Consider the following 21,129-nt stretch of genomic DNA (forward strand, 5'->3'; position numbering starts at 1 on the left):
TATTAAAATGATGATAATAGTGTATATGCCGCATGTTCCTATATAATTATAGGTTAGTATGGTTTACTCCTTTTAATAATGCATTTTTCGTGAAATAAAAACATTGTTTTAATTATACCTTCTCAGCTTTCTTTTAATTACCCCATAAAAGTCCCATATCGTATTAATTTTTGATTTTGTATATATTATACTTGCAGACAGTATACATCAGTTATCTGGGAGGATCCCATGGTATTCCTTTGTCAAAAAAAGACAATCCATCACAAAACTTTTTAGATGCCATTTATTATATCTGTATTATACTTATTGAAAATAATTTCCATAATATTTGTTTTTTTTCAAGCTAATAGTGTTTAGTTTTAGTAATCATGTATAGAAAATGATCACATGAAATACCATTTAAAAGATTCCTCTTAACCCATGTATATGTTTATGACCCCTATTTATCCCAGATACAAATCATTCCTTGAAATGTCCCACTTTGGACATGTTTTTAGTCTTGTAGATGCTTCCAAATGACTTTCTCATTTTTTATTTTCTTCTGGCTATGCTGGTCAGCAAAATTCTCCCACATTTATTAATGCGTTCATGTTTTAAGCCATATCAGATTTAATCGATATGCCAGGAAGTGTGATGGTTGTGGTTCTCCCGATATTTACCATCTTGGCAAGACTTTGTCTGCAGTAGAGGATCATGCTTTGCTCTGAGTGTTTATAAAACCCTTCCACAATGTGTAGAGTGTCACTGATCTACAAATCTGACACCAATTCACATGGATGAGTCTCACTAATGCTAGTACAATAGGAACAGGAAAACAATGGCGGAGATGAAAAGCTTTGCCATTGGTACAGCAGTGCCTGGAAGACAAAAAACAAAAATGATCATTTCAAAAAATATCCCTAAACATGCTATCAGTCATCCAATCTGTACACTCATTTTCCCCCAGCAAGACAGTATCGGGGAACTCTGCAGTGACCCCCCCCCCCATCTGTCTGTGTATACCAAATACAACTGTTAAAATGAAAGTGCAGGTGAGTACAAATGGTTAATGTTTTATTTTTCTGTTCTGACTTTTCTGCAATTATCTGGGTCAAATTTTCAGTTACAACTATTACGATGTTTATGTGAGCACTGTGTCCCTGGGGTGACCTGCTGGGTGAATGGATCTCAGAGGAAAGGGTTAATGTGGCTGGCCAGGTCTTCCCACCAAAATTCTGAGGTCCACCCCCCCTGCAGGTCAGCCCATATAAATAGAGGCTCTTCTGTGCCCCTGAGAGCTCTTCCTAAGTCACTGCCAAGATGCACGCTGTTACCCTGCTGGACTGTGTCCCCCTCCAGGGGATGGGGGGGGGGGGCAGTAGGGATTCCTTGAGGGGCTGGAAACCTGAAGACTTTATGAATTCTTAACTGCCAGCTATGGACTTTGTGCCTTTATGGATTATTGCCAGACACAGACTTTAAGGATTCTTGCTTCCACTTGTGGTTTCTTTGCCTTAACGTGGTTCTAAAGGATCAAGGTTTTTTATCTTCATGAATTCTCTGCATGAAGGTAAAAAAAAACCTTCTGTGTGCAGCAGCCCCCCCCCCCCAGCCCCCTCAGAACTTATTTGAGCCTCATTGTGATTGAGCGGTGTGAATGACAGCCTTGGCTGTTCTGAGTCTGTACCTCCTCATTGGCTGAGACAGCAAGCAGGAACCATTGGCTCTTGCTGCTGTCAATTACAACCAGTCAGCCAATGAGGAGAGAGATGGGCGGGCAAAGCCACGGCTCGGTGTATGAATGGACACACAGAGCAGCGGGTGTCCCACAGCAAGCTGCTTTCTGTGTGGTCACCCAACAGACAGGAGGAGCCAGTGGGGGAACCAAGAAGGGTAGGATCCGGGCTATCTCTGTGCAAAACCATTACACACAGCAGGTAAGTATGACATGTTTGTTAGTTTACAAAAAAAAATGAACCTTTAGAATCATTTTAATGGACTATTGCTTTTAAAGGACTATGGACTTGCTGCTACTCAGGTATTCCTACCCAATGGGCACTTAGAGAATCTTTGTACAGAGATACATGTGATCTTGTTACAAGAAGAGCTGCTCCTGTATGTTTTTTATTGCTTGGTTGTTGGTTGTTATATACCTATCTAAACAACAGGGCTATATCAGCGATGTAAATAACACCCTAGAGACAGTTTCCTTCTCTGTCCATGTCACCGCCATGTAAAACAAGGGAAACACAGATAATATAACATCCTTTTATTTCATAAACCACAATATACACAAATTGTGACCTTAAATTCTACATAGATATGTATGCCTCCACTACTGGCCCCAATCCAAGATAGTCGTGTGCTCCACAGACCTTAAGTGACGTCTTGGACATAGCCCCACCCAACGCATTTCATCTAAAGAACGTCTTCAGGGATGGAGATCCCAGGATTCCAGTCTGTGGAGCACACGGCCATCTTGGGGCCAGCAGTGCAGTTTATATGTATGAGGCCTACATATCTATGCAGTATGTCAGTATGCAATGTGTGTATATTGTGGGGTTTATTAAATAAAACGGTGTTATATTATCTGTGTTTCCCATATTTTGCTTGGCGTGGATGGAGAGTGGAGGAAACTGTCTCTAAGGCAGGGAATTGGAGGAAAGTAGGGAAAAGGAGGAGATATTAAAGCAGAACAGCAGAAACAGAAAAAAAGCACGGAGACCTTAGGGGTCATGGGAGACCCAGTGAGTGAGTTTTCCACAAGCTGTATGTGGTTAGGCACTGATCACTGTGGTCACTGGATTCTTGTTGAAGCACATGGAACTATGAAATATTACAGACTTGGCACTGAAGATTTCAATGTGTACACAGACATTTTATTAAGAGCATTATATTAATGAGAACTTTATTTGTTTGCACTTTTAATGTGATAGCTAGACATGTGTGATTCTTATCATTACGAATCATATTTCGGGAAAAAAAATGTTGTTATTCAGAGATTTGGATGTATACTAATTTCTGAATCACAATAGGAATTAATTTCAACAAATCTGCATGAAATTATACCAAAACAAGGAATTAATTTGTATTCATTTGTTTCATTCTAATGATATGACACTACAGTTTGGGCATTTTATTATTGTTTGAAGCATCCGAAATAATGTAACGACATAACTAATGGATCCAGAATTTACTTTCTTCCATACGTTCCTCCGGTTCCATTTCAATTTACCATTTTTCATTATTATTAAAAATGCATCATATATGAAATGGAAACATATTGCAATAAGTACAGCAAGGAAAGATGAAATAAGATGATGATTCCCATGTATTGTGGTTGGGTTGGATGGAGGTGAATCCATCAGAATCTCTAAATCATAACATAACAAATTAATATAACATTTAGTTCCATTCGTTCTTTTGGATATCGTCCAATCAGCTCGTTCCAATTTTCTTTATTATGAATGAACTTAATGAATGAATCCAAATAAATTTTGTTCCATTTTTTTTTTTTTTAAATCATCCAGTTAGCTCATTCCATTTCTCTTTGTAACAAATGAACATAACAAATGAATCTGAAATCAATTTAGTTTCATTGTTTTTTGCGGATATCGTCCAATCAGCTCATTGCATTTCTTTTTATAATGAATAAACATAACAAATGAATCCAAAATTAATTTTAGTCCATTGGTTTTTATGTAAATCTCCCAATCAGCTCGCTCCATTTCGCTTTGTGGGTTGGACTAGCCGAATTTGAAAATGTGAAACTAATCTGAATATCCAAAACTAATCTGGATATACAAAACAAACTCCAAATATGTGAAACAAATCTGAGTATATGAAAGGAATCTGAGTATACAAAATTAATTCAGAAAATGAATCATTCTAACATAATGATAATGACAAAATTCATTTTTAAACTTAACAAATTAATCCGAAATAAACAGATTTTTTTCTTGTGCGCATCTCTACAGGTAGTACATTTGCTCATGAATGTTTTGAGGCACATATTTTATAATATGGTAATGAAGAGGATTTGTGTGATTATTTATACTGTGAGCACAAGCTATTTATTTGTTACTCAAATAATAATTTTTCACCAGTGTGGATTTACATTTATTATTTTTTATTGAGAGTATATTTGTTTAGAGCAAACAGCGCCTCACCTCTGGAATATCTCTATAGTATCTCACCTTCCTTATCAGGAAAGAAAAAGGTGTCCAGTATCAGTACTTACCAATCAGCACGTTGTATTTTCTATAGGTGCGGATTTTATATTAGATTTATTCTAAGACTCTTAGTTTGTCTCATAGGAGGGACAACCCCGATCCCTCTATACAGAGGAAGACCTCCACATGGCTGAAATCCCACCTAACTTCACTGAATGTTTGAAAGTAACACACCTTCCCTGGAATAGGGACTCAGATTTATTATTTAGACCTTTTTATCCCAATGAGTTACTCCACCAGCCAACCAAATGTGATCCACCATGACTAAAGGCAATTGATTATAATATATCATTTCCCTTCTTACCTCCATCAGAAGACAGAGCAGCTGGAAATAAAAGATATAAACACAAATCAGACGGTTTTTTTATAACAAAACTATGTTACTTATCACATTTGTTCATATATATTTATTTATTTATTTCAGGTACATATATAGCGCTGTCAATTTACGCAGCACTTTACATATATATTGTACATTCACTTCAGTCCCTAACCCTCAAGGGGTGTACAATCTAAGGTTCCTTACTCACATTCATATACAAGGGCCAATTTAGACAGGATCCAAGTAACCTACCAGCATGTCTTTGGAGTGTGGGAGGAAACTGGAGTACCCGGAGGAAACCCATGCAGGCACAGGGAGAACATGCAATCTCCAGGCAGGTGGTGCCATGGCTGGGATTCGAACCAATGACCTGAGTACTGCCAGGCGGAAGTGCTAACCATTTAGCCACTGTGCTGCCCATATATATATACAGCGGAGCTGTAATTGGCTCTCAAATCAGCTGTGCTGGGAATTATTAATATCAAGGCAACTTCAAATTAACTTCTATTAAACAATCATATTTAGGAAACATTAACAAAAAGACAAAACAAGAATAAAGCACCCCTCCCCCCAAAAAAAATAAAACAAAACAAAATAAAAACAAAAAAACACTCCACCCCCCCAAAAAAAACAACCCCCCCCCAAAAAAAAACACAACACACACACACACAAAACAGACAGACTCAATGAACCACTTAGTCTGTTTCTGCTGCCATATTTCTATGTTTCTATATTTTTTAATTTCAATGTTTCTCCAATCCCCTTTATTCTGATTGGATACCAAAAATGAGCACAGGTGCTCTCCGCATGGAAAGAATTAACTCCTATCCAGCCAAATACGTTTACCAGCCACCAGTGATAAGACTTCTACTTAGTTCTATACTTCTTTTATATGTATAATGCACTTGATAAAATTGCAGCTGATTATAAAAAAAAAACTCAAGCTCACCTCCAACAGACACCTCAGCAGCTGAAAGTAAAATAAAGATACAAATATTATTAATGAAATTTGTATTATTAACTTAATTTAACTTTGTATTATTAACATTTTTACCTTAACTTTTCATCGATTTTTAGAAAAGGTTTATTGTACTTCTAAAATATATATTTTTGTATCAATTACTTTATGAGATATCAGCTACTGAAATGAAGCCTGGGTATTACAGATATCCAATTTGTTACAAATAAAGAAATAGATATAAAAGAAATAAAACAGAATAGCGCATCATTACTTCTACATCAGTTTTTAACAAGTTATTTTCAACTTTTAGGCTGAGTTCACACCTATGCAGTTTGCTTGTTATCCATTTTTCAGTGCTTTTCACAGTTTGGTTTGCGTTTTTCTACACGCATTTTTTACATGTTTTTGATGTGTTTTTGTCATTTGTTCAGCTATTTTTTTTTCTAATCATGGAATTTTTTTTATTGCTGGGCAGAATAAAAATGCAAAACATGGGAAAAAGTGTCAAAAACGCTCTACCATGCATTTCAGCAGCTTCTCCATTGAACTATTAGCAAAACCGCTGCTTTTTGCTTTTGAAAACACTTTTAAAGAAGTGTTGTAAAGTGAGAAAAATGCCAGAATATTCTGCTTCTCAAAATTACAAGAGGAGGGAAAATCATAATATTTTTGACATACCAGTAAAATATTTTTCTTGGTGTGAAATTTGAAATACAGGATCCCTATAAATTACATTGACTATTATGCAGCTACTTTCAGGTGATTGGACAAAACTAGGGGTGTATGCAGTGTCATCCTCCTTTGTAACTCCTCCCACTCCAAGATAGTTTCAGTTTTGTAGCAAGCAATCAAGAGACCAGATTTTTCTCAATTTCTTCTTGGTCCATAATGTACAAGTCAGGTCCTCCAGCTCTGTGGATGTTTATTGAACTTTCTATATACACTTCATTATTATATCCTTTTGAGTCTTCCTTTCTCCATTTGCAACATTTATATTTGTGGGTTTGGGAGTGCCACATCTTTTATTTTATCCACAGAGTCAGAGAGCTGCTTGTAGCACCTATGGCTGAAATCACCATTAGAGGAGGCCTTAATGTCCACCTGGTAAATCTTTACAAACATGTGAATGGAAGACCAAGTGGCTGATGCTGAAAAGTCCATGAAGCACTAACAGGTTTGGTAGAGTTTGTTTTAAAAGAGAAGGGAGGAACCCTATCATTTAGACCATGAACTCAGGTAATCCACTTAGCAATGGTGGAATCTGAAGCAGAAATTCCCCTTTGGGAACCCTCAGGAAGCACAAAAAGGGGATCCAATTGCATAAAAGAGGCACCAACTAAGAGACAAACTTTCATAGTGAGTATTATGTCAAGTCAGTGGAGAGGAATGTCAGTGCAGGTCATAAGGAAGAAATGACAATGTACTGGAGGAGATGTAGGGAAGAAACCACCTCAAGGAAGAAGGAGGCTTTGAGAAAATCTTGTCCTTGTACAACAGTTGGAAGGGCTCCTCACAGGCTATGGCTGCTATCTCAGAGACCTTCCATGTAGAGGTGATACAAGAATGGCCACCTTGTAAATGAGGTCAGGCTACGGAAAATATCCCTAGTGGGTCCAAAGGGCAGCTTCTGAAGAGCTAAAATAACCAGATTAAGACCCCATGGAGGAACAGTGGAGTGTGCAAAGTGAAAAGTGAGTGAGACAACTTGTACAAAAGCCTTAAATAGTGAATGAGAAGCCAATGGCCTATGAAACAATACAGCCAAGGCTGACATTTCCCCTTTATTAGTGCTCAAAGCCATATGCTGATGCAGACCAGAGTGACTGACAGAAAGGCAGGATGAGTCCCTTGGAGTATTTCTAAGGAGAAATTTCCTTAACTTGCACCAAGCAAGACAGAATTTTATGAAGACTGATCATGTTCACTTGCCAGCTCTCCACTCCAGGGATTTGGCTGTGTATAGGGCCAGAATATACAGTTCTATCCATGAGAAAATCAAGCCTGCTTCCCATTATACATCTTTTTAGTGAAATTACTTCCTTGACTCCAGCACTAAGTTGAAAACCCCAAACCCCAGTGATAGTCTGGCCTTGGGGTCAGATGCTGACAAAATGGTGAAATGCAACAGACTGGAGAGAAAGTACACATATGGCATTGCCTCAAAGAGGCCATCCTTCCACCCCCAAAAAATCATGCAGCCACAAAGTGAGACAGAAGTTGGTCCAAGGGTAGGAAAATCCTGGACTGGATCATGTATAACAGGTCAAAGCACTCTAGTTTATGAGAAGGTTCCAGCAATGACTTTCATAGGCTGAGGATTAAACCAAAGCTTTGCAGAATTTGCATCGTCCACTGGATGTTAGCTGACAGGGATAGGGAGGACTGATCCTTTACTGGGAGATCATCCAGGAATCCCACAACATGAATCCCCAGAACACAGAGCAGAGCTCAGACTGGGGCAAGCGCCTTTGTGAAAACCCGGAGATACCAAGGACAAGCCAAAGTGATGAGAGACAAAGTGGTAATGCTGATCATCCATTGCAGAACTAAGATAGCATTGATGTGGAGGATAGATGGAGATGTACAAGTAGGCTTCCCAAATGTCTACTGAAGCAAAAAAATCAGAAGCAAGGAGGCAATTACTGGCCTGGCAGAACCCATGCAGAACCTCTGAACGCATTGAGAGTCTTTAGATCCAGAATGAGAAAAATTCCTCCATTTGGTTTCCAACCAGGGGTGGACTGACCATTTGGAAACTCGGGCACTGCCCAAGGGCCCGGGGTCAGTAGGGGGCCCCATGAGATGCCCCTGGTACCTTTTTCATAGGCTTTTTTGAGTTTGGGCAAGGACACAGGGGCCCAATGATCCCCTATTGCTCGGGGGCCCCATGAGTTGTCAGTCCGCCCCTGTTTCCAACTGTAAAGTGATGTGTGCAGAGGAGCTGCTGAACAACAGCAAGAAGATCCAACCGCCCTTGCTGCACAAGAGTCGCAGGGACTATGGTTCTGCAATGAATATAATCGGAATCAACAGAGTAAGAAAAGCTTCATAGGAAAAGGGAACTTCGCTAAGCTAACACTAGCAAACAACTGAGGCTCTCTGGGAGGGGGAGGTCTTATATAGGGGGATGTCCCTGTAGACTTCTCTTTTTTACCGGCGTCCAATCACCTGAAGACAGATGCATAATACCCAGTGCAACAACTAAAGATCCCGTGTCCTGTACCATACCACTAACACCTTCCCATGCTAAGCATTGTTATACAAATGTTTTGTGAACTAGAAGTAGATATTGACAGTCACATGTACAGTATAGGAGACATCACATATTTCCAAAAAACGTCTTTATAAAAATAAATCTTACCTTTCTGGTATATGGGTCCAATAGTTATATTTTTCACATTATCATTGCCAACCGAGGAAGATCTCATAGCCGGACAACTCTAAAACCCCAAAAAAAGAGTCATCAAATTCTAACCCAGAAACAATAATAGATAAGTCACAAACATGTATTGTCAAATTCTGAGGGTTTCTACATCCCAGGAATGAGAACAATTCTTAATGTATTATCAGATCTTCCCAAAGAGCCCCGGGTGTTATATAAATGACAACATGTTTATACTGCAAATAAAACTCCTCATCTTATTGGAAATATCAGTTAATTATGTATATTGTTCAAGAATATTTTTAAGGGGAACAAATGAACGCAATAAATATCATTATTATCAATTCATGTTTACAAATAGGAAATACTTTCAATTGTAATAAATACATAACGTGCCGACTTATTATGAAGACATGAACTATTATATGATAAAAAATGATCAAACTGTCATGTAATAAACATTCCAAGAAATTTCAAATTAATAGTAAATGTATGCGCCATTGTCTTATATATATTATTTTTTATAAATATTAATTTTAAATGAATTTTCAATTTTCCTAACATTGTTTTTCATTAGTTTATCAAAGAAACTGATAATATTTGCCACATAAAGACAAACCAACAGAAGAACTTAATCCAACTGACCAACCACAGTCACACATTATTATTATTATTAGTAGTAGTAGTAGTAGTGTTGGTAGTAGAAGTAGTAGTAGTAGTAGTGGAAGTAGTAGTAGTAGTAGTGTTGGTAGTACTAGCAGTAGTGGTAGTGTTGGTAGTAGTAGTAGAAGTAGTAGTAGTAGCAGTAGTAGTGGAAGTAGTAGTAGTAGTAGTGGTGGTAGTAGTAGTGATGATAGTAGTAGTAGTAGTAGTGGTAGTAGTAGTAGTAGTAGTCATGGTAGTAGTAGTAGTAGTTGTAGTAGTAGTAGTAGTAGTGGAAGTAGTAGTAGTAGTAGTGTTGGTAGTACTAGCAGTAGTGGTAGTGTTGGTAGTAGTAGTAGAAGTAGTAGTAGTAGTAGTAGTAGTGGAAGTAGTAGTAGTAGTAGTAGTGGTGGTAGTAGTAGTGATGATAGTAGTAGTAGTAGTAGTGGAAGTAGTAGTAGTATTGGTAGTAGTAGTAGTAGTAGTAGTAGTGGAAGTAGTAGTAGTAGTAGTGGTGGTAGTAGTAGTGATGATAGTAGTAGTAGTAGTAGTGGAAGTAGTAGTAGTATTGGTAGTAGTATTGGTAGTATTAGTGGTAGTAGTAGTAGTGGTAGTAGTAGTAGTAGTAGTAGTAGTAGTAGTGGTAGTAGTAGTGATGATAGTAGTAGTAGTAGTAGTAGTAGTAGTAGTAGTGGTAGTGATAGTAGTAGTAGTAGTAGTAGTAGTAGTAGTGATAGTAGTAGTAGTAGTGGTAGTATTTTAATATTAATATTGTTTCATAAAGCCGTCACACATTCTGTAATGCTGGACAAGGAGCTCTGAGCCAATCCCCTGCACCGGAGGAGCTTGCACTCTAATATTCCCGCCTCATTAGACATACAACACTTGCAGTTTAAAATGGAACATAAAGTGTTGTAAAGGCAGAAAGTTTTTGCATTATAGGCATGAAGGTAAAAAACCTTAAGTCTTCCCCTCCCCCCCATTGTGATCCAGCACTGTGCATGAGAGCATCAGATCTCCTAGGTCTCTCCCTCTTCATTGGCTGAGACACAGCAGCGGGAGACATTGGCTTCCGCTTCTTTCAATCTTAGCCAGTGAGGAGAGAGTGGGAGGCGGGGCGGAGACACGCTCTCTGTGTCTTATAGGCACTTGGAGGTGGAGTGGGAGTGAGCATGCTTGAATGCCTCCAGGGCAGGCAGGGGCCAGAAGCACTGGTGGGGGACCCGAGAAGAGGGGAATCAGGGCTGCTCTGTGCACAACCATTGCACAGGGCAGGTAAGTACGATTTGTTTGTTATTTATATACTTTGTTAATATGTGAACCATTACAATCTAAATGTCACAAATAAACCATTGAGGACGGGCAGGATCTTTCATGCAGAATATAGATACAATGTCTCTGCATTACACTTCCCTTGCCTGCCTGTCCTCTCTATACACGGAGCTGTGCATGCGCTGCTCACTGCAGAAATGCAAAAGGCCGGATCACTGAACTCCCATTGTGTGTGGGAGTCACATCATCTTGGGCCAGCCAATTACATCATCCCTGGATTGATACCCAAAGACCACCAGGCTGATGATGTCAGTGCCCAGTGGGGAGCTCTGGGGGAACACAACACTGGAGAACAGGTAAGTAGAGTTCCGCTTTAAGTGGAGCCCAGTTAGCCTATCAGTATAGTAAAATCTTTAACCCGACAAAATAACATGCAAGTCCTTTCCAGTCTGATTTGTGATTCCCACCCTTCTACCACACTACACCTATAGAGGGCGCCGCTCCTACTTTGTTCTTCAGATTTCAGGCTCCTGTTCCCATCTCTATCTCTAGCCTGCTCATTAGATAATCAACCATCATCATCTCTATGATATCTCATTGTCCAATTAGCAGGCAGGTGACAAAGAAAGTTACTGAAACAGGAAACAGTGGAGTTATATTTCTGGCTGTGCAGTGTGGCAGGGGTTCCTAAACCACAAGATTAGCCAAACAGATTCACAAAATTCCTTTCCAAGAGAAACATTTCCCATGTATCAGTTCTGACTTGGAATTCATCTATTTTCCTGAATTCCCAACCTTAGAACACAGAAATGTACATTACCAATCAATACTCACAGCTGCACAGTAGGAGTTGGAGGTGTCACACAAGCCGACCTGACAGTGTAAGTAAATCTGACTGAATCCTGCCAGGAATTTAAACACTTGAAGTGAAAAGCGACCTTTAAGGGACACTCCATTTTCCGCCATGGAGAGTGTTGGGTCATTCTTGTTGGGACATCTAAAAGTGATATCATCAGACAAGGATCAGAATATTTTCAGCAATATCAATCTATAAAGGTGAGTAATCCCCATTCATTAATATTCTCTTTCCTGTAGCAGATTTCCTGATCTGAAAAGTCATTTTGGGTTTTTTTTCCACCATTGATTAGATTCTGACACCAATGCCTGACAGGTAAATTCTAGAGCCGGTTTGGTGAGCAAACAGGAGGCCCATTCATTATGTAAAAAAAGACAAAATCATTTCCAACCTGTCCTTTCCCTTTTTTATGCTTTGAGTTTTAGACACAAATACAAAAAAACAACTTGAAAAAAGTAACAAGACTTTAACAAAATCATGCAGCCAGTGGTAACCACCTGCCCTCCGAAAGATTTATGACCCGGCCATTTTTTTATATACAGCACTGCGTTACTTTACAAGACAATTGCGCGGTCATGCAAAGCTATACCCAAATAAAATTGAAGTCATTTTGCCCACAAATAGAGCTTTCTTTTGGTATTCTTTGATCACCACTACGGTTTTTTTTTGTTGTTGTTTTTGTGTTATAATAAAAAAAAAAAACACAGTTTAAAAAAATATATATTTTTTTAATTGCTGCTATAAAACATATCTAATAAAAACATTGTTCTTAATAAATTTAGGCCAGAATGTATTCTGCTGCATAATTGTGGTAAAAAAATGCGAACAAGCGTATATTGATTGGTTTGCACAAAAGTTATGTCTACAAACTATGGGATATATACTGGAATTTTATTTTTAATTTTTTTATAATAGCAAGTGATCAGTGACTTATAGAAGGACAGAAATGCCCGTAGCGAATAGGGAAGAATGGAAATAGCGCAGGGCATACATGACTAGGCCCAGAGTGGTGTAGGGAATGGAAGGGGTTAAATTTAGCTCCAGGGGGTGGGGAATTGATTGGGAATTATATTATTGGCAGATGTGGAGTGTAGGAGGGGTCTGTGGTACCTTAGGGTGGGGGGTTCTGCGGAAGGGGTGTCAGTGGAGCAGGACGTGGCGAGGACCAGAGCTTCCCTCCCGCCCTCCCTGTTTTTGGTTAGGTATAGGGTCTTGTCCGGGGGCAGGTGAGTTAGACTGCGAAACATAACACGACCACAAGAACAAAATGGACACCAGTTGGCAGGGGTGTTTTTCCGTTGGTTCTTGGGCGGTTGTTGGTCTTTGGAGGTGGTTCTCATCTTGGAAGGTAATACAATGGTGTGGGACCCCATCCGTAGTATGGGGGGCCCGGTGGATATTCCCAGTTAACCAAGGTTTAACTGGAAGGTGGTGGTGCTGCACTGCGGACGGTATGGTTGTCTCCGAGCTGGTTGGTTGCGGCTGGAGGCCTGGTGTATAGGGTTGTCCGCAGGTGCATTTTGGATCGTTTGTGGGTGCCTTTGAAGACCAACAACAATTCTTTGGTTTTCCGTTAAGGAACGGTTGATGTATGTTAAAATGTGAAGTTGTTAATAAAAGGCCATGTTGGCCATTTACTCCAAATGGTGTCATGTTTTTTGTAAAGTTTAGTTGGTTAAGGGGGGTGTGGAGGGGTATGGATAGGTAATGGTGGAAGTAGGAGTGGACAAGCCTATCTATGGTGCATTAGTCATGCAATATTGCATCAGACAATCGGACACTAACTGACACCTTGTGGGAACCAGTGACACGGATACAGTGATCAGTGCTGAAAAGATAGATTGACACTGTAGTAGTGACACCGGTGAGGAAGGTGCTAAACTTCTAAGGTGATCAAAGAGTTAACTGTGTGCCTAGCTAGTGTTTCAGTGTAAACTGTGTGCTGCTTTTACTAAGGGAAGTGATTGATCTTATTCCCTGCTTTGCAAAGACACAGAATCCATCACTTCCCCTCTGTCAGAACAGAGCTCTGCCTTGTTTACATTGGCAGAGCTCTGATCTATTTCTCTGCCCAATAGTTGGCTGGTGCCAGTGGACATTCGCTGTACGGAACTCACAGATCAGTTTCTTCTGTGAGTACTCACAGCCAAAGTGGTACACCGGCGGCACCCGTGCTCGCCCCCTAGGCAGACGTGTGGAATCATGTATATGTATGTGGTTTTGCACAGGAGGGCTGCTCTGTAGCAGTTTATCTGCTATAGGGTGATCCTTAAGTGGTTAAGGTGCCTCAATGCTCCTTTCTTGTACAAGTGTATTGCAGATCCTATTACCAGCCTATGTGTGTTACCATCACTTGCTCCAATTGTGGATCCTTTGTATTTGTGATGTATGTATCTTAAAACTCTTAATAAAAACCTATTGAACATTAAAGTACTTTAGATTGTAAGGATTTTGATTGTCATCTTAGCAAGGGGTTTGCATACTTCCCCACCCATCACCCATGGGGGGTACAAAGCTGAATGTCTTCTGTTCTGGGTTTGTATCTGTTGTTTGTGAGTTTCTTTCTTTTCAACAATGTGTCCTCCTCCAAACTCTCACACAACATATAGAAGCCCAGCACCCCCGGCATTCAGCTCTGTGCTCCCCATGGGTGAAGGATGGGTAAGCATGCCAGTCCCTTGCTAAGATTATCATAAAAATTCTTAAAAATCTACAGAGCTTTTTTTAAAATAAGTCTCCCCACTACCCACATCAGTTCCTTTTAAATCTTCCGGCTTATCCAGGCAGCTTTATATTCCTCATGATCTTTGATTAGACTTTGCCTTGTAGTGCCGCGAGTCAAATCTAAAGAACACATTTTGCAAACTCCAGTCAGACTGAAACTACTACTTTCATAAGTAAAGTTTGGTAACATTTCCCACCCGTACCTACACTCCACTGTTCCTCCATCGTCATTCTTCAACACTTCATCTACCCAATAGGAAAACCAACTGTTCCTCTGTATACATTGTCACCCCAAGTATTGCTATCACATAAATCAAGTGAAGGGCAGGGAGAAGCATCCAACCATGTCCCCAATAAAATGACGGGGCTCCTGTGATCCTCATCACTCGGCTATATCTGAGGAATATGGGTTCTCCTGGGGTTTGTCCAATCCTGCAATGGAATATTCAGATTTTCCTACTTACAGATCTGATTGGGTGTTCTGTATTTATTTGGCAATGCTGGAAAAAGGATAAAATGACAAAGCTTACTATAGCTTGATACCAATAATATACAACACATGTAATGAACTTACTGGTTTATCAGGATATCATATCGGGGGCCGTAGGAGCTGTCGGCTGTTGGAGAGGCGTAGCAGTTTTTCATGACGAGCACAAATGGCGATGAAGCCGTGGCTCCGGTTACAATGACACCAACATATAGAATGGAGGAGGAGTCCAGCCACACCTGGGAGTCAGTATATGTGGTGGTGTAGCTGGAATCCTGGAACAGACCCATCGTGATTGTGAAATTTGCTGTTCCAGCGATGTTGATAGTGGCCCCGCTGTAACAGAATATAGTCATTATTACAATAACAAGAAGCAAAAAATACAAAAACATGATGTGTTCATTTTTGGTCTCATATAGAAAAAGTGTCTTTGTTTTAGGATTTCTAAAGTAATTTTTGTGTATAACAGCAACATTCGACAAACATTTATTCCACTATGTAATAAATAAATAACTAAATAAATAAATAAAATCACATCCCACTTTCAGATTTGTAGCCAGACTGCCGTTATTCTATAAGGAGAATGCTCATAATGAAGATATTGAGGCTGATTTACTAAAGGAGTTGAGATATCTCACACAACAAATTGTGTGAATATTCACTTCTATTATTTAATTATGTGAAAATCCCTTTTTAGTTTTTTCACATAATTGGATACATTTTCATAAAATATTAATATATGCACAGTACTAGCGAACGTAAATGTTTACACAGGGGGCTGTTTGTGCTGCAATTATTTGTGTATCTTTGTATACAAGATCCTATCTAGCTGGTAAGGGTCTTGGGTCATGACCAGAGCAGCCTACCACCCAGGTTACGTATAAGACCATATACACTATATTGCCAAAAGTATTGGGCCAGCCCTCCCAATCATGTGATTCAGGTGTTCCCATCCCCTCCCAATCATGTGATTCAGGTGTTCCAATCCCCTCCATGGTCACAGGTGTATAAAATCAAGCCCCTAGGCATGCAGACTGCCTCTACAAACATTGGTGAAAGAATGGGTCGCTCTCAGGAGCTCAGTGACACCAAGCGTGGTCCCGTGATAGGTGGCCACCTGTGCAATAAGTCCATCCGTGACATTTCCTGGCTACTAAATATTCCACGCTCAACTGTTAGTGGGATTATAACAAAGTGGAAGCAACTGGGAACAGCCACTCAGCCACCAAGTGGTAGGCCACGTAAAATAACAGGGCGGGGTCAGAGCTAAAGAACTCAAAAACTTCATTTGGTCTTCAGGTGAGCCCAACAACAGTGCGTAGAGAGCTTCATGGAATGGGTTTCCATGGCCGAGCAGCTGCATCCAAGCCTTCCATCACTAAGTGCAATGCAAAGCGTTGAATGCAGTGGTGTAAAGCACACCGCCACTGGACTCTAGAGCAGTGAAGACGTGTTCTCTGGACTGACAAATCACATTTCTCTGGCAATCCGATGGACATGTCTGGATTTGGCGGTTGCCAGGAGAACAGTACTTGCCTGACTGCATTGTGACAAGTGTAGTTTAGTCGAGGGGGATTATGGTGTGGGGTTGATTTTCAGGGGTTGGGCTTGGCCCCCTAGTTCCAGTGAAGGGAACTCTTAAGGCATCAGCATACCAAGACATTTTGGACAATTTCATGCTCCCAACTTTGTGGGAAAAGTTTGTGGGAAAAGTTTGGGGATGGCCCCTTCCTGTTCCAACATGACTGCGCACCAGTGCATAAAACAAGGTCCATAAAGACATGTAGGAGAGAGTTTGGGGTGGAGGAACTTGACTGTCCTGCACAGAGTCCTGATCTCAACTCGATAGATCATTTTTGGGATGAATTAGAGCGGAGAATGCAAGCCAGGCCTCCTCCCCCGACATCAGTGCCAGACCTGACAAATGTGCTTCTGGAAGAATGGTCCAACCTTCCCATAGACACCCTCCTAAACCTTGTGGACGGCCTTCCCAGAAGAGTTGAAGCTGTTATAGCTGCAAAGGGCGGAGCCAACTCAATATTGAACCCTACGGACTAATACTGGGAGGCCATTAAAGTTTATGTGCGTGGAAAGTCATGTCCAAATAGTTTTGGCAATATAGTGTGTATGCTGAACATTATAGGTCTTTGTAGAGCCCCTTCATTCCTCAGCTCCTCTTTCACATGATCGTGGAGGATAAACCAGAAGGAAATGAATATGGTCTGTATCAGAAGAGGACAAGGTTAGGCAGTTATTGAACGTTTAATAGTCAGGGCTTAAAGCTGAACAAATAATTTATAATTTATACATAGAGGATTAAAGGCAAACCATTTAAAAGCATATTTGATGTATAAAATAGAACCTGATGTATAAATCATCAAAGAAATACATTTCTACAGGACTGGACACCAATTAGTTCAGCAGGGTACTTGGTCCATGCCAGGACATACACTGTGCTTGTCATAGATAAGCATGGAGAAAATGGAAGTCCGTCACCGACACACTTTGGAATAAAATAGTTACAGACTTTAATTTTTATCTATCAAGTCAATAAAAGAATCCAAAGTATAAAAAGAATAACCTGTTTCTGCCCCTTCTGTGCCTTAGTTGTAATAATTATTATGACTAATGCCCGGAAGGGGCAGAAACACGTTAATCTTTTTATATTATGGATTTTTTATTGACTTGATGGATATCAAATAAAGTCTGTAACTGTTTTACTCCAAACTGTGTTGGTGCCGGACTTCCATTTTCTCCATTCGGCACTACACCTGTATCTAGGAAAGGTACCAAGGAAAGTGACTCACGCTACGTAGCTGCTGATAGCGGTTAGAAGGTTGATCTCCATGTCTGATGGATAAGAGCAATGGAAGTCAATGGGGTACTCATCTCTTACAATCACTCCGTCAGATTTTGGTGTTAGGTATACGGTGTTTGTATATGTGATATCAGTTCCATCGTTCTGAAAATAACATTTACAGTAAAAGTTAAAGAATTAAACAACAATTCCAGGCAAAAATATATATGACTTATTGTATGTTATTGTCATGTAGTCATGTTTCCGGCTCATTTCCTCTGCAGTCTGACGCACGCTGTGAGCTGCCATTTTAATCAAAGCAAGGCAACAAAATGAGTCAGAACACCAATAAAGTGACCAATGATTGGTTTACTGATCGCTCTCTGTCTGTCCCTGTTGTATCCTCCACCATAGAGATCATCCATAGAGAACACCTGGACTGAGTCAGCTTTTACTGCTCATTCGGGCCTCCTGTTCTTCAAGGGGGAATCCAGGGCTCAGTTACATTGTTACAGCTGCTGACCCCAATCTGTTCTACACATTTGTGATTTACAAATCATTTTATTGATTCTGATTGGAAAGCCGACAAGTCTGCTAGAAGATACTCAGCATCAAACCTTCTCACCGTGCATTCAGATCCATCAATTGAGGATTTTCACCAGTATGTAGCCTTTGATTGGACAGAGAATGGGAAGAAGGGATGATGGGTAGGTGAATATCCCGGGTTTACTTGCTTTATCTAAATCCCCCCTTAGTGGTTTTCTGCTGTCAGATCACTACAGGAAATCTGCTGTATATTTGAAATATATGAGGTAAATTTTTTACTTTTATTAAATTCTGTTCATATTGTCAGGTGAAATACAGATAAGATAATGTATGATTCAATATCCAATGCATTAAAATGATTTAATTGGACTTCCGGTTCCGGCGCCGGATGCTGTAAACGCGGGACCCGCGGCTCCCAGGATCCCGGCTATACAAATCCCGCTATCTGCCTCCGGGTCCCCGCTCTACAGCCCTCGGGTGTCCCTTACCTTCTGGCAGTGGCCCCAGCATGGAGCGGTACCTTCTGCCGGCGCAGTCCGGCCACGAGTCGGCGGCTAGAGCGGAGGGGTGCGGCTCTCCCCCTCCTGCAGCCAAGATGGCCGACGATGCCTGTCACTCTATGGACACAGGCAAGGAGCGACATCACACTGTGGGAGCAGGTACAATGGAATCTCCCTCCAACCTCCTCACTGCCTCTCCACTCCCTTTAGGCACTGACTGCCTTAATGAGCAGTATAATATGATTGCACAGGCAGTGTCCTCTATATTGCTCCCTAATATCACTCAGGCTGTAGATAGAGCTGTCACAATGGGCATGGAACAGCTGAGAAAGGATTTATGTGATCATTCTAAACGATTGACTGAGGCTGAGCAGCGTTTATCTGATTTAGAAGATGAAGTCCATTCCATGCAAGCGGGTACATCACAATCCAATAGTATACAGCAAAGTATTTTGGATAAAATCGAAGATTTGGAAAATCGATCACGTAGGAATAACCTACGCATTGTAGGTCTTCCAGAATCTTTTAATACTGGATCTCTCCCCGATTTATGCTCAACACGGATCCCGGCGGCATTAGGCCTATCCTCCTCCTGCCAGGTCGAGAGAGCTCACCGCCTGGGGCCTCCGTCTACCGAGCGCCGAACGCCTCGCTCAGTGATTGTCCGCTATCTCAATTATGCTGACCGCGTGGCGATCCTCACCTCTTTCCGTAACTCACGCTCTTTGCAGATTGAGGGTCACAAATTACTGCTATTTGCGGACTACTCGCAGGAAGTGTCGCGTAAACGGAAAGCATTCCAACAAGTATGTGGCACTCTTTATCAGAAAGGAATAAAGTTCACATTGGCGTATCCGGCCACGTTACGGTTCACTGCACCATCTGGGGTCTCTAAATCTTTTGTCCATCCTGAAGAAGCCCACCAATATATCCGAGATCACCTAGCCGAAGGGGATCCGGCATCACAGCCAGTGGGTAGAAATTTTGGGCCCAGAGATCAACGCAGTCCCCGCAAAGACCCACCTAAACGTCAACGCATCATTCCATCGTCCTCTAAAGCTCGTCCGCCTTGAAGGTCTAGGAGGCCATTGGTCTCTACATTAAAGCTTCAAGCTTTTCTCTTGATTCGATTGGCTCTGATGAAAGAGCTTTCTATTGGTATTCTTATTTTTGAATGGTATTTTTTTTTTTTTGAATACTGACAGCTCACACGTTCTACAGTCTGAGTCTGTTCGATTGTTCAGCGCTAGATGTTCTATGTATTATTTGTTTGGCACAAGGCCTTTGCATTGTCGCCTACTTCAATGTCATGTTTTATTTACATATATGCCTGAATTTTACTTCTTCCTGCCTGCATTTGCCTTGCTCCATACATCAGCGGTGCTGCGGGGGAGGGGTGCTGGAGCCGCTGTCGGGAGTTCATTTGAGGGACGCCCTCACGTATCCTTAGCAATTATAACTTGGTCCCTGGGGCAGGCTCCTCTCACTGCTACTCCCGGTCACGCTGATGTTGGTGGATACAGCATGCGGAATGACGTGAAGTCCTTTATACTGTTGTGGTATATTATATGTTTGGTATTTTTGTTGGGCTCTGCTAGGGCCCCTGCTCTTGTCTTCGCTTTCTCTCCTCTTTTTTCTCTCCAATTTCACTTTCTCTTCTTTGGAGATCTCCGTCGTCTTCTGAGACCAGATTTACACCACCCACGTCCGCCTAATGAAGCAGCGCTAATTGTTTCTACATCTCTAATTGGTAAGTCCCGTATCTTCTTATCACATACCTTATCCCAGCTAGAATGACACGTATTTTTTCCTGGAATGTTAAAGGCCTCAGATCCCCTCACAAGCGCATGGCAGTACTAAGACATTTGCGGCGCTTACGCGCGGATATAGCTCTACTCCAAGAGACTCATCTTACACAGCCTGACTTTGTTCGTATGCGAAAACTCATGGTGTGTCACGTCTTCGGCTCCTCCTCCCTTAATAATAAAGCAGGAGTACTTATTCTTATTCACAAGAGACTTAATCCTGAATTGGTCTCTGTGGACGCAAATGCCGAAGGCCGTTTCATAGCAGCACATGTCAAAATAGGACCCCAAGAGTTGGTCCTTGCCAATATATATGCTCCTAACTCCCCGACGAGGCAGGTTTTTCAGGGCCTGTCTTCACGGCTGGCACCCTATATCCACAAGCCGCTTGTCATAGGAGGTGATTTTAATTCTGTTATGCAGGAGCAGGAGGATAAATCGCAGAGTGTTGACCGAGACTCTCGCTCTACTCAGCCTCCCCGTCCAACGCCCACTTTACTTGGCAATTTTGTTGAAGCTATGCAATTTACTGATATATGGCGCTTGACTCACCCAGATGGTAGAGATTATACTTTCTATTCTCCCGTTCACCACTCTTTATCTCGAATCGATTATATTTTTTGC

General features: G+C 41.0%; 1 protein-coding gene across 2 annotated transcripts in view; it reads right to left on the bottom strand.

Annotated features, from left to right (window-relative positions):
• Nucleotides 1-269: 269 nt before the first annotated feature.
• Nucleotides 270-21,129, bottom strand: part of LOC149470714 (uromodulin-like) — a 72,830-nt gene continuing 51,970 nt past the window's right edge. For both annotated transcript variants that reach the window (XM_089661690.1, XM_089661683.1), the window contains 7 exons: nucleotides 17,665-17,819; nucleotides 14,945-15,193; nucleotides 11,625-11,787; nucleotides 8,856-8,934; nucleotides 5,483-5,503; nucleotides 4,516-4,536; nucleotides 270-857 (listed from right to left, as the gene is read on the bottom strand). In XM_089661690.1, the coding sequence (XP_089517816.1) occupies nucleotides 793-857; nucleotides 4,516-4,536; nucleotides 5,483-5,503; nucleotides 8,856-8,934; nucleotides 11,625-11,787; nucleotides 14,945-15,193; nucleotides 17,665-17,819 (753 nt within the window). In that variant the 3' untranslated portion in view covers nucleotides 270-792. The remainder of the gene's footprint in view (nucleotides 858-4,515; nucleotides 4,537-5,482; nucleotides 5,504-8,855; nucleotides 8,935-11,624; nucleotides 11,788-14,944; nucleotides 15,194-17,664; nucleotides 17,820-21,129) is intronic.

Source organism: Staurois parvus, unplaced genomic scaffold, assembly GCF_062004578.1.
Source record: "Staurois parvus isolate SC_StPar_1 unplaced genomic scaffold, SC_StPar_1.0 ptg000034l, whole genome shotgun sequence".
Classification (NCBI taxonomy): Eukaryota; Metazoa; Chordata; class Amphibia; order Anura; family Ranidae; genus Staurois; species Staurois parvus.